The 12995-nt window shown below is 40.6% G+C and overlaps 1 protein-coding gene across 6 annotated transcripts in view; it reads right to left on the bottom strand.

Annotated features, from left to right (window-relative positions):
• Positions 1–11905, bottom strand: part of LOC117459300 (reticulon-1-A-like) — a 39445-nt gene extending 27540 nt beyond the window's left edge. The window contains exons 1-3 of one of the 6 annotated variants that reach the window (XM_034100042.2): positions 11107–11905; positions 5407–5439; positions 810–863 (exon numbers count right to left, since the gene is read on the bottom strand). In XM_034100042.2, the coding sequence (XP_033955933.1) occupies positions 810–863; positions 5407–5439; positions 11107–11659 (640 nt within the window). In that variant the 5' untranslated portion in view covers positions 11660–11905. The remainder of the gene's footprint in view (positions 1–809; positions 864–5406; positions 5440–11106) is intronic. The other 5 variants (XM_034100045.2, XM_034100043.2, XM_034100047.2 and 2 more) reach the window with 5 other exon arrangements.
• Between the last annotated feature and the right edge of the window lie 1090 nt (positions 11906–12995).

Genomic DNA, 12995 nt, shown 5'->3' with positions numbered 1-12995 from the left:
TTGATATAAATTAAACCATGATACGCATTTATAAGATTGGCTGAGTGCTGGTCATGTGATCGCCTGGTTGCAAAAACAGAAGTGTGATTGTATAGAAGCCTATAAGAAAACTACCGTACCTTTTCCTGGATTTAATACCAGAGGTTTCCCGATGAGTTTATGTTTGAATGTCTAGTTTAATGATGTTCATTTTGTAAATAATGGTCCTATTTAAATAGACTAGGTCTTGAGTGTTGAAGGTAAATAAAGTGCACATCAGGTAGGGAAGGTTATGTGCGTTGAGGGCAATCAGCTATGTTTCGGGCATAGAAAAAGGACTTTGTAAAGCAGACTGTCTTCCAGTCAAGATGTGGCAGCATTTGTCTGGTGGTCTGTATTTACCACCCTGGTTTGATGCATGGTGGTAAAATATGTCTTTGTCCCAGGTCTGGCGCTAATATACCATGCTCAATCAAAACACAAACTGTTAAATATAGTAGATAATGATTCCTCTCAAAGATCCGTTACACAGTTTTGTTAAGTGATCAATTCATATTGTTTGTCAATCACTGAGGAGAATCATTATTCCTACAATACTAAATGTGTAAGTTCATCTCAATCTACTCTACAAGAACAATAACATGTGAGTCCCAATGCAATACAAGCAAAGCCAAACCATTTAGTGTTGTGTTAAATTACAAACTCGCTAGCATCCTATGTTAAGTTAAACATCTACAGCTTCTTACATGCATACAAGGGCAGGGAGTGAACCAAAAAAAAAGTGGTGAAAGTAAATAAAGGAGGAAACACAGCAAGCAGAGAGGACTTGCCTGTTGGGAATTGCATCAGAGGATGAGGCTGAGCTTTAGAAGGAGAAGGTACATCTGTGGAGGAAACAAGAGAAAGCAGGAGAAAGAGATTAGTCAGTCCAGAAAAGAAAGACAAGGGAAAGTGACAGATAGCATCCGATTACCAAGGAATGAAGTTTGAGATTGAAAGTCTACAAAACCTCAGGGAAGATACCAGGACGGCAGTGCTGTGAATGAAAGAAGTAAACGTGCAAGATGGGACCTAAAGGGTTAAGTCTGGCTGACTTGAAATGAGGTTCCACGTGGAAAGAAGACGCAGCTGATGATGCATTTTAAAACTACAATTTACACATTAAAAGGTAGGGTAGGTAATTCACTTCAGAAACACTTCGTTACATTCCATGGAATGCTCTTAACATCCCGATAGCAATGAATACATTAAATCAGGGGTGCCAAACCAGTGGATCGCGAGATGCGTCTAAAAATAGAACAACAATATTCTGTTTTATCGTTAATGTCCTATAACATAATCTTCCTGTGCCAGAATAATGCACTTGAACGCATCAAAGCGTGGTGATTGGCCGGCGTGGCACCATGTGTCTGGGCGTGGCTGGTGGGCAGTGCACTATTTCGCTGACGTTGTCCGTGTCAACAGGAGTGACAGTCCACACACACACACGCAATTATGGCTGAAGAAAAAAAAAAAATATATATATCATTTTCACTCCGAGTGGGAGGATAATTATTTTTGTATCTAATCCAATTCAAAGTCCATCCGTCTCATCTGCAATGCGAGCGTGGCTTTATCGAAAAGGGTAATTTAGGAGCGGCATTTCAAAACAGTGCACAAACGCTACGAGACGGAATTCCCTGCTAATTCTGCCCTACGCTCCAAAAGGGGAGGGGCCTGAGAGGACAGCTAAATGCACAGCAGTCCATTTCCACCAGGCCCAACAACAAGAGCAAGGCTGCTACCAGAGCACTTTATGGTGTCAGTCACGTTCTTGCGAAACACATGAAGTCTTTCAAAGACGGCGAAGTTGTGAAATAAGCTTTCCTGGAGGCTGCCGACGCACTTTTGGGGGACAGTAAAAGTAACAGTAGCATTTCAACAGGTTTTTGATATAATAATAATTCAAGTTGGATACCGTTATTAATCAGCTATAAGCTTTAGTTTGTTTGAACTTATTAATTATAATTATTGTACAAAATGGTATAAGAATGCAAACTTAAATTGATTATAGTCTATTATCAATTCAGGTTAAGAAACTAGTGTTGCTTGCATCCTATTTTAAAGGCATTTATTTGTATACTCGACTAAAATGCAACAAAAAAAGGGTTTGATTCTATTAATCTTGTCTTTTTTATTGCACTTTGGCAGCAGATTCCTGAGTAGCTTCAGATCTGAGTTGTCTTATCAGTAAGCCTAATTTATACTTTTGAAGCAACACTGTTTTTATATAATGGCAAAGAAAGGGTTCAGAGTCTTTTATTTTTTCCCTGTGTCATATGTGGCAGCACTGTTCAATGTTTCTTGAAAACATTACCCACTGTAGTGAGGTGTGAATGAACTCTAACTCTGTATCAACAACACTGTTGTGTAACTTCAGTTAAATACTTTTATGTGTGTAGATTAGAAAGAGGAAAGATAAGGGATCTGCAGTATTTTATGAAGTCAGGTCAGTTTTATACAAGTAGAAGTGTGTATTTATTACCTGGTAGTAGGCTGTCAGTAATGGCTACGCCTCTCTATTTGGACTGGTAGATCTCGGCAGACTGGGAACTTTAAAAGTAGCTCTCGGTTCAAAAAAGGTTGGGCACCCCTGCATTAAATGCTTTGACAATAAATACATAAAAAATGTCATTCTTATCTCGTGCCCTCATTGGTCATGTGCGCGTTCGTGTGTGTTGGAGGAGGGGCTCTGTGAGGAAGTCTGAAGGAAGGGGCAGATTTTTTCCGGTTGTGTATTTTAAAATTCTAGCGCACTCAAGCTGGTTTCTCCATTCTTACCTACCCTACCTTTATGCATTTTTGAAGCTACATTTTCCCCATTGGGACGATAAAAAAGAAATGATAGGATGAGTCTCAAGTATTTCCATTATAGCAAACAGCTGATCACACAGATGCGTTATGATCTGCAGTGGAAAATGAGATTCTGAAAGTACCGTGTACCAAAAATAAGTCAAGAAGATCCGTGCCATGTAGTGGAAATGTGACATGTGTGAAAGAAGCTTTAAATACTACGTGTCAGTAATTCTCAGCTTGGCAAGTCTTAATTAAAGCGTCTGTGTGTAGTTAAAGAAAATCTAAAGGAGGACATCACGTAGGTCCCTGCAGGGTATCCCTCACCCAATTAAAAATATATCACAACTCGACATTGTTGGGTTGGCGTTTCTTACACAACAAGTTATCTGGGTATGTAAATATTTGTTAAAACGGTTTCATCTGGTAGTAAGGGGGGGGACATGAAAGCAGAAAGCAAACTAAAAGGAGACAGCTGTCGTGATGAGACAAGAATGGAAAGAATTCCTCCCTGATCAGGAGGAAGTGATTAGGTTTAGTGGCGTGTAATCCTCAGGATTGCAACATGGGCAATTTGAAAACAAGTTACTCAACAGACGTAAAAATATAATCCAAATATTAATAAATACCGTCAACCGTTATTTAACAACAGCACATTCTTACACGTCACCACTACTTGTTGCCAAAGACAGGAAACTTACGAATAACAGATGGCTTGTAAATGCAAATCAAGCTGAGTTGAATTAACGAGGAGAACTGTTTCTGATTATTTTACCAAACACTACTTCTGGCAGGCGTGCACAAAAAATGTGTAATGGATAAAAGCTGAAAATCACATGGCACTTATGCTTTTCTGGTTCAACCACAAAGAGATTTTAGCAGATGATAGTGTGCCGTTTGCAAAACAGCCTGTAGCTATTTTAAAGCTGGGGTGAAAGTCAGTGGCAAATGATTTAATAATACAAAAGGCTAAAAGAAATCCTCTGGAGTCCATGAGCCTTGTTTAAAGTGGACCTATTATGCAATATTGGAAACTTATATTGTAGGGTCATACCTATACAAAACATGTCTGAAGTTTTTTGCTTAAAATACCAAACTGTTCCCCCGTTGTAGCCGTGCCTCCTACTGCTCATACCCCTCTTTTGCAGCCCTGTTAGAGAAACGCGGATTTTGGGTCCTTAGCTTGAAAAAAAAAGAAACAAGAAGGAAGCGGAGCTAATGCCTGATCAGAATTCTACCAGAGATAAAGTTAAATTCTGTTGTGATAAAACGCCATCCTGTTCTAAACCACATCAAGGATTATTTCTGAAACAGTATGGAGCTCAAATGCTTTTTCTCTTGCGGGTTTATCACAAGGTGAGTTCCTTTTTTTTATTTCCTGCTTTTTAAAAAACACACGTGCTCTACAGTACAGTGTTAGCGATGCTTGCTAATGTGAACAAAGACAAGATTACGTCCAAAACACGTCAGGCATTGTTTCTGATAGCTACTCTCTGTGGGTCCGCCGCCGATTTGACGTCATATCGGCGGCAAATCTGTATCCGCTCGTTGTACACCCTTTTTAAAAGATTTTGGTACGGAGGAAAAGAGAGAGGGTTTTATTTTCTGACACTGCGTGAGTTCCCCGACGCACCAGGGACCAGAGATGGGGTCGTTACTAAAATGTTTTAATATATTACATATTACTTAAAAAAAAAAAAAAAAGTAATATTCGTTACACTCTACATAAAGTTACTTTACTCGCCGAGCACGTATGAACTGCGCATGCGTGAGTGGCAATAACTTTCCTTACCAGCAGGCGGCGGTAGTGTGTATTCGTCATTAAAAACAGGCAACAACCGGAAAACGGAGAAGAAGAATAGACTACGTGATATAAACAAACAACAAATAGCGTGTGCGGTAGCTTCACCTTAGCATGTGTTCTTTGCAGGTGCTTGTTGAGGTTTGACGTGGTGTTTACAGCAGTGGATAACAGCTTCTGGCCTGGACACAGTTTGCACCTCACCGTCACATTCCTGTCTATTCTTCGGACGAACTCAAAGTAATGGGCATACCTCCACCCCTCGAGAGTTATCGCTGACTCAGCCATGTTTATGCAGCACTGCACGTGGAGATGTGGACGCGCAAGTCGCGCAGATTACGTACATATAAACCTGCGGCGGAAACCCCTCTTGTCTGTCAGTGTGATGACAGATTTTAGTAAGTAACGGAGTAACGCGTGTCGGGGCAATGTTAGTAACTGTAGTGTGATTACCGAATTATAAAAGTAGCGCGTTGCACTACTCCGTTACCGACAAAAGTAATATTATTACAGTAACGCGTTACACCCAACTCTGCCGGGGACACATATTTATGTATAAAAGACATCAAAGTGCATTTTGCATGATAGGTCCCCTTTAAATAACAAACTATCATAGTAATCAAAAAACAATCTTACAATCCCAGGACACAAAGAAACGCACACAAAATACCAGTAATTGAAAAACAAACATGAACATTTAATTTCTCTCAGAATATTAGTGTTTATATAGATTTTATAATCAGAACATCACATGGCCAAAATGATTTGTATGCGGCCGTTTCTTGTTTGGTTACCTCTGCGGTTTAGGTTCCAGCCCTGAAGAAGACCTGTAGGATTGAGCCAATAACACACATTTAGCGTAAAATCTTAATCTACAGCAGAGAGTTGTTAAGCATTTAGCATCAGAATTTAGTAGAAACAAGTCATTTACACTCGGTTTAAGAAAATCTACAAGTTGAATATATCCATAATACGTTTGTATGAGCACAAATATCAGGGAAAAAGACAATTAAAACTATTTTAGTACTAATTATGTGTCCTACAGGTGGTAACAAGTATATTTATATTCAGGTTATAATTAAACAACACTATACTAAAGTGTATTTTGTAATTGTTGAACAGACTTTCGTTTAGGACAGTATTAAGTCCAGGCCAATCTGAGCAACTGTAACCAGATTAGAGTCACATCACATGCCACCCTAAACATAGCTGGACCAACAATCACTTCTGGCCGCAGAGAGTTCAAACCTGGAGCCGACAGCTTAAGCTTTTCATGTTCTGGTTTTATTTGCCGATACATTTCAGGTACGAGTCGTCACAAGTTATTTATTACAGGAGTCATGTGTCACACTGAGTCACTGTGTTGTGGACTACATGATCCGTCTAAAATTAAATAATGGAGTCATTGTGCCATTCCCTGTGGAGGGTTTTTAGGAGTCTGAATCATTTCTATAAATGACTGGTTTGATCACAGGACTGCACGTGAAATAATTTGAGGGAAAATGTTGGGGTGATTGTGTTTGAATGACACAATTTCCATTATGTGTTTCATGGCATTAACAAACTGCACTCCAGCTGCCAGCCTTTAAGCTCCATTACCCAGACAACAACAGTGCATACTGGTCAGGACATAATGTGTCCACTTGTCTTAATAACTATGCATTTGTGTGCATTCTTGTTAACATATTTCATTACATTTTTCTCAGTAATTTCACTTGAAACGGACAAGCTAATTTTTCCATTTCAGTTCTGAAGAAAAATACTTTTAAAACAAGTATATTTGAATTCACACAGAAGTGCTTTATAGTAATTATTTAATGACTTCAAAAATATATATATTAAATGACAGATATTGGTATACAAGATGTTGTCTTACAATATTGTGATATTAACTTAAACTACATCATCCATTTCCTATGAAACTATTTTACAAGAGTTGTTCCTTTTGTCTCCGTCCTTGGTGGGAATCGAACACCCGACTGTAATCTCCTCGCTCTACCGCAGAGGTATTTGCTGAGCTATAAGTGTCTCACAGCTTGACACTGATATACGACTTCAGGCCGGAGACTCACCTGCTGCCATCTTGTAAAATAAGGAACTCAATGTACGATTCTGTGCTTGGTCTGCAATGTCACTTTTTCCATTAATTGTGAAAATCTCCAAGCAAGACCCAGAGTAGGTTACTTGGGGTCCTACTGGAAAAAAACAGGAAAACCACCTGACCCTCATTTAAAGCTACAGTAAAACACAGACTGTGTAAGAAGGTATTAAAACACTGAAAGCTTAAATTGACTCATTTTGGTAAAGGCCGCTTGTTCAGGCACATTTGCGAAGGTTGTGTTCCTTTGTTAAAGAAAGAGTTTATTGAATTGCTATATTTAGACTACTTCGCCAACAAACTCCATTGAAGAAAACTGTAATTTTACCTCACAGGACAAAGGGATAAAATTACTGCTCGCTCATGAACTGCTCGCCGGAGCCACGCAGAGGAGTTACTGCGGAGCGCATAAAGCAGACCCTGCACGCGATAGCAGACCGTACAGGAGGGGTAATTAACCGATCGCAGATGGCGTCGTGCTCGCGGACAGATAACAAAAAGATTAAACCTAAATGGGTCGCGAAATATACTTTGGCGGACGTTAATATACCTGGGCGGCCCGCACCAGTAAAGTCTATGTGTGGGAAACCCTGTAGTCATAAATGGCCGTCTGACAGCAAGGTAATGCCGTGAAAACATTTTAAATATAGCGTACATGTAGACTGATGGATGCTTTTAGGCATCTCAACAGCAGAAAGTTGCTTGGCTTCCTGCTGGTACTCCTTTCTGTTTCTCCAAACCGCCGACTATTGCAGTCGTAGCTCATAAAACCTCACTTTAAAAAAAAAATTAATTAATCCTTTAATGTGATGAATAAGCACAACATAGGTATGCATCATCAGCTATGGACATATTAGCGCTTATCACTAGGGATGCTCCGATCGATCGGTCACCGATCGATATCGGCCGATACTCACTCTCTACCGTTCGGTCGGTGCTCTCTAAACATGCCGATCGAGAGAGCCGATTGCATGATGTAAAATACATGACACTTTTCTCTGTGTGCGGCAAAACAAGCTCGCCAAAATGGCTTCACCGGTCTGGCATTATTTTAAGGTGTCCGAAAAAGTGGTATGCAACGTGTGTGAAGCAGAAATCCTGCAGCTCCGCCCGCCGGACGAAACACACAAGAGTTAGACCTAACACACTTAGCTATTTTATCTACTTCTGGAACAAGCTAAACTAGTTATTATAAATATATTTATTCTTCACTGTCGGGTCACTCATTACTAGATCAGTGAGCTGCATGAGATACTGTCAGGACAGGCTGTCAGGAGGGGGCGAGAGGGGGAGAGAGAGGAAAAGAGAGCGCTTCCGCTCATTTCTCCCGTGTTATTATCCAAAGTGAATGTAAACTTGAATAATGTAAATCATTTCAATGTAATAATTAAGTTGATTGTTGTTTGTGGAAGCTCCAGTGAATGAGCCCCATTAACTGAGTTTAAACATCACTTTAAATGGAAGATTTAAAGTGATGTTTAACTCTTCCATTTAGGCCCCGCCCACTCGATCGGCGATCGGTATCGGCCGATACTGCTTCCGGCGATCGGAGCATCCGTACTTATCATAGCGATAAGAGGCGAGATTTAAAGCAGATTAACATGTGGCTCTCATCACATGTAGGACTTGTAGCCTGAATGCCAGCTGCTTTGGCGTGGTTGCTTTGGGGTGGAGAGGCTCCGACTCACCAGCACTTAACCCCACTTATGAGCACCAGGTTACGGAGAAAACAACAACAAAGAGCTTTAAGCCTCCGTGACTTGTGTGTGTGACATCTCTCCTCTTCATCTAATCCACCTGACCGCATCACAAGCTCAGTACAAACACACACTGACAGATGTGGGTGACACAAAAATAAGATGTAGGCCGGTGATGAGCGTTGATTAACGAGCATGTCAGTCACGCTGTCGGACGGGAACAAAAATGTCACTTCAAAAACCTTTTTTTAAAGCCGATGACTTTAATCTGTGAGGTTATGTCACAGTAGGCCTGAGACGAATGTTCACAGACAATACACTAAAGACAAGAAGAAGTGTGTGGGAGGGTATCTGGCTGCAGACAATGTGAATATTTTAGTGCCAAAACCCAATTTCACTTCTGTAAGCAAACCCATTGTCACTAGAGCTGCAAGCAATAATTGTGTCTTTTCATGATCAGTTAATCTGACAACAATTTCCTACAGTTATCAGTGAAAAGTGGATCTATAAAACGCCTATTGAAGACTCCCATCAAAATATCCTGAATATCCACTTTACTATAAAAGTAAGACCAAGAAATGCAGCTTAAGTTTTCTTGACAGTTGAGAAGCTCAAGCAAGTATACCATACGTCTTAATTGGTAAATGCTATACTCAAGAGTAAAGTTGTTTTTCAATTCCTTTCATCAACGCCAGCGTGTTTTTCTCATGCGTCATGACTGGAAAAAAAAGATCCAAAGGGTGGCTTTTTTTCCTTTAGAAAGATAACAGCGTTGCTTGCAATACTGTATATCTGTAAAGTAAGTAAATCATTGGAACATGCTCAAAAGAGTCTTCACTGCGTTGGGACTCTGAGATAAGACAACAGCTGTGTTCACCCTAAAAACCTGTGTGGGCCTAATTTCCCAAACAGAAATATTATCGATAAAAAACTGAACCGTTCAGCAGAATAGATAACGGCAAGGTATAATCAATAAATTAGCAATTCCTATCCCTAGACCAGAAGCATTTAAAAAAAAAACTAATCACCACTCAGGGAAAACATAAGTACAAAAGTGCTTAAGGCGAGAAGACCACCTAAAATGACATTGATATTACATTTAAAAATGAAACTCAGATTAAATAACTTTAAAAGGGTGGGAACTATGTATTAATGATTTCCTTTTGTTCAGACATGTGACTGCTGCTTTAAGTGGAGCTCATGCTTTATCCACCTCCCTCCATCAGTGGGGCCTTACCAGCAGCCCCACCCTGCCTCCCAAGCATGGAGGAGGCATATGGGCCTGTTAACCCGTCATATCCCGGTAAACAACAGCAGGACAAAGAGCACATTTTCTAAAATTACAATATTAAAAACGCCACTTATGTGATAGATGCATAAAAAGAGGCTCACAAGGAGGCCTCTTTAGCCAAATCGTCCCCGGATTAAGGGTGTTGGTTTGGGTGGAGAAGGGGGTGAATGAGTGGAAACAGGCCGGAAACAGAGCAAATGGTAAAGCGGTGATTGATTTTAGGGCGTTTCTGTTAGTGTGGCAGCAATATGCAGATGTAGGGAAGCCGACAGGGAGTGGATTCCTTTGTTGTGACTAATCGGTGGGAACAGTGCTGTGCTACCAGCCCCTGCTTCCAATATCGGACATTATCATCACCCGTCATGCTGCTTTAAAAAAATAATAATCCTATTTACATTCATCAACCATGATATAAAAGTGCATTTCACGTAATCTCTTAGCTATTTGAATTCCCTAGATTTCACATGAATAAACTGTCATGTTACTTCGATATAAGTCAACCTGACACCGGACATGAGACATCATCGGGCGTGTTTTTTTGACCTGGTTTTTAGCTTTAAGTTACATGATCGTGATACCCAGACACCTGATACCCTTTCAGTAACCTCATTTTTTTGTTTTTTCGGTGTTTAACCTAAGATAAAATGACAAAAACCTAGATAAAACGCCCTTGTCCGATAACGGAACTACTGTTAGCAGCGGCGTGTCTAGGCACACAGCAGATGCTCAGTCTGACACAATTACAAACATAACGGATCAATAATCCATATGTATTCATGTTAAATAAACTTGACTTTTATATTAGGTTAAAATCTTAAAGACGCAATTCAAGGCATAAATGGTGCAATAGTGCCACCTCATCCAAGCAACAGTCTGCTTCATATTTGTCAAAACAGGTGGGCCTACAACAGAGCAAAAACCGGGTCTAACGTCTTAGCTTATAAACCAATAATATGTGCAAAAACACCGATTTATTAATCAACCTATATATAAATACTGTTACAATTGTTTTTGTCCTTATCCTAATCACAATCACAGGATGTCAAACAGCAGGTTAGCTTTATGATGACCACCCCCCCTCTTCGGGTGTAGCATCCCTAGCTAACAGGCTAACGTCACCGTGTCATTACTAAATGTTACCAAATGCGGAGAAAATCATTTAAATAAGATTAACCGGTGATTAAAGTTGGTTAAACCGACTTAATGTGGCGCTTTACGGTGATTATGCATCTTCTTGTCGGCGTTTTGACAAGCACCTCATGCTAACCTCGAGCAGTTACCATAAAAAATAACCGTTAAAAGCCCGTTAAACCGTTGAAACGCCGTTTAACTACATCACACAATACATGTTTGATTATCCGTTACAAATGCTTAAACTATAAATTCATTTCTTAGGTAAGACACTCACAAGATGCCGGAGCCGGTGGTTCCTCTGTCACTGCAGGTTTCTCTGCTGCTGCTGCTTCTGCGGGGGCTGGGGTTTCTTTCCGGGGTTCAGCCGCGAGGAGGGCGTCGCTCTCCGGTTCAGGTTCTGGCTCGGGCTCGGGGATGGCCTCTGGCTCCGGTGCTGTCTTCGTGATCTCCGGTTCTACTTTAGGGGCGACAACAACTTCTTCTTCGGGCTCCTCGGCGACAAAAGAAGGAGTGTCTGGAACAAATGAAAAGCTAGTGGAGTCTGGGAGGATAGGCTCAGGCTCCGATTCTGGTTCCGACACCTCTGGCTCCGGTTCTGTTACCGTCTCTTCTGGTTCAGGGGTGACGGAAAATTCTGTGTACTCGTGTGGCGCACTATCTTCTGCAAAGTGGCGCTCCAAGGCGTCTTGAGCCCCTCCGACCAAGTCCACAATATCATCCACGCGGAAGAGGTCCTGTTTGGGCTCCACGTCGGTCTCCGGTTCGTAGTGGTGCGACTCCTCACTGAAAAGAGGAGTGGTGGAAGAGACGTGCTCGCTGTCTGCCATTTTTATTTTTTACCTAAACTGGAGAAGAAAAAAGTTTCAGGCCCGGAACTTTTGGGGGGCTCAGTTACCTCGTGTTGCACACTAATACACCGGGGGGGAGTTGTTAAACCGCGCCGGTAACTTCCTCCGGGTACATCTGCTCCGTGACACCGGGTAAAGTTGGACAAGTGCGCCACACGACAGTTGAGTGAAGTCGGACCCGTGTCTCACATTGACAGTCAAGTTGAGAAGGAAAGAGGGGTGGACTACACTGACCAATTACCTGCGGGTTAACCCATGAGTGACGTGACCTTTGGCCAATCAGAGTACGTCAAAGTAACCTATAGCCACGCCCAGCAGGTGTCCCATTACCTCGCCCACGAAACCTCCACTAAAAGTTCACTCTGTTCTTCTAACACAATTTCAGCTCCAACAGGGCACTTACATAACTTTAACATTTCTTCTGTAAAGTAACTCCTCCTGCTACTGTACAGCAAACACATGTCATACAAAGAACAGCAGAAGTACCCAGAAGTTTTACTTTAGCCATACTTTTTGTGACTTTGGAGTGAGCTGGCATTTTTTTTACTGGAATAATTATACATTATGATAGTAGTAAAACCACAGTTTATAACTGTTACAAGTAAACAAGTTCTAACATCAAGCACTTGTGAAATTGAAATCAGAAAAACTAAGAGCTGTCAGTTAAAAGTACAATATGTTGTAGTACAATAAATATGTTTTTAAACTAGCTGGAAATACTCAAGTAAAGCGCATGTATCTCAAAATAATGAAAAAAGACTGTTTGGTATCTTAATGCAGGATGCAAAAAGATTATTAGATATTTGATACTGGAGATGAGACAGGAAGATGATATTAAAGATGTGTTATACTTCAAATATATACAGGCATGTTGTACTTAAGTAAAGTACATACGCTCATCTATGTATAACTTTGACCACGTGTTGCAGGTTTAAAAAGGGGGAAGCCAAAGATGACTAGTCACAGTTTCATAACTGTTTGCAGAGAAATGCTGCATTCAGGGAACCCATGAAATGCAGCTTGAACTGTCTACTTAGCTGTAATACTGTATCATTACAATACCTGTTACATATGGACTTTATTTAAATATAATACAGACTGCAAGTGCTACACATGTTTATTTAAATCAGAAACATTCCAAACATTTTTTTCAAATGTCATTTAGGCGGTGCTTGCTGGAGGAAATGTTTTCCTATGAAGACCTGAGGTATAAGGTTTTAGAGCTACTAACTAAAAAGCGAAATGACAACAAGGTAGCCCAAATAAAAAGCAGAAGATCAATCAGAGAGTAATGCATGTGAAATAAATAAATCTG

The sequence above is a fragment of the Pseudochaenichthys georgianus genome, chromosome 15 (genome assembly GCF_902827115.2).
Source record: "Pseudochaenichthys georgianus chromosome 15, fPseGeo1.2, whole genome shotgun sequence".
Taxonomy (NCBI): domain Eukaryota; kingdom Metazoa; phylum Chordata; class Actinopteri; order Perciformes; family Channichthyidae; genus Pseudochaenichthys; species Pseudochaenichthys georgianus.
Note: the sequence above shows the minus strand (reverse complement) of the source record. Positions and strands in the feature narration are given on the sequence as shown.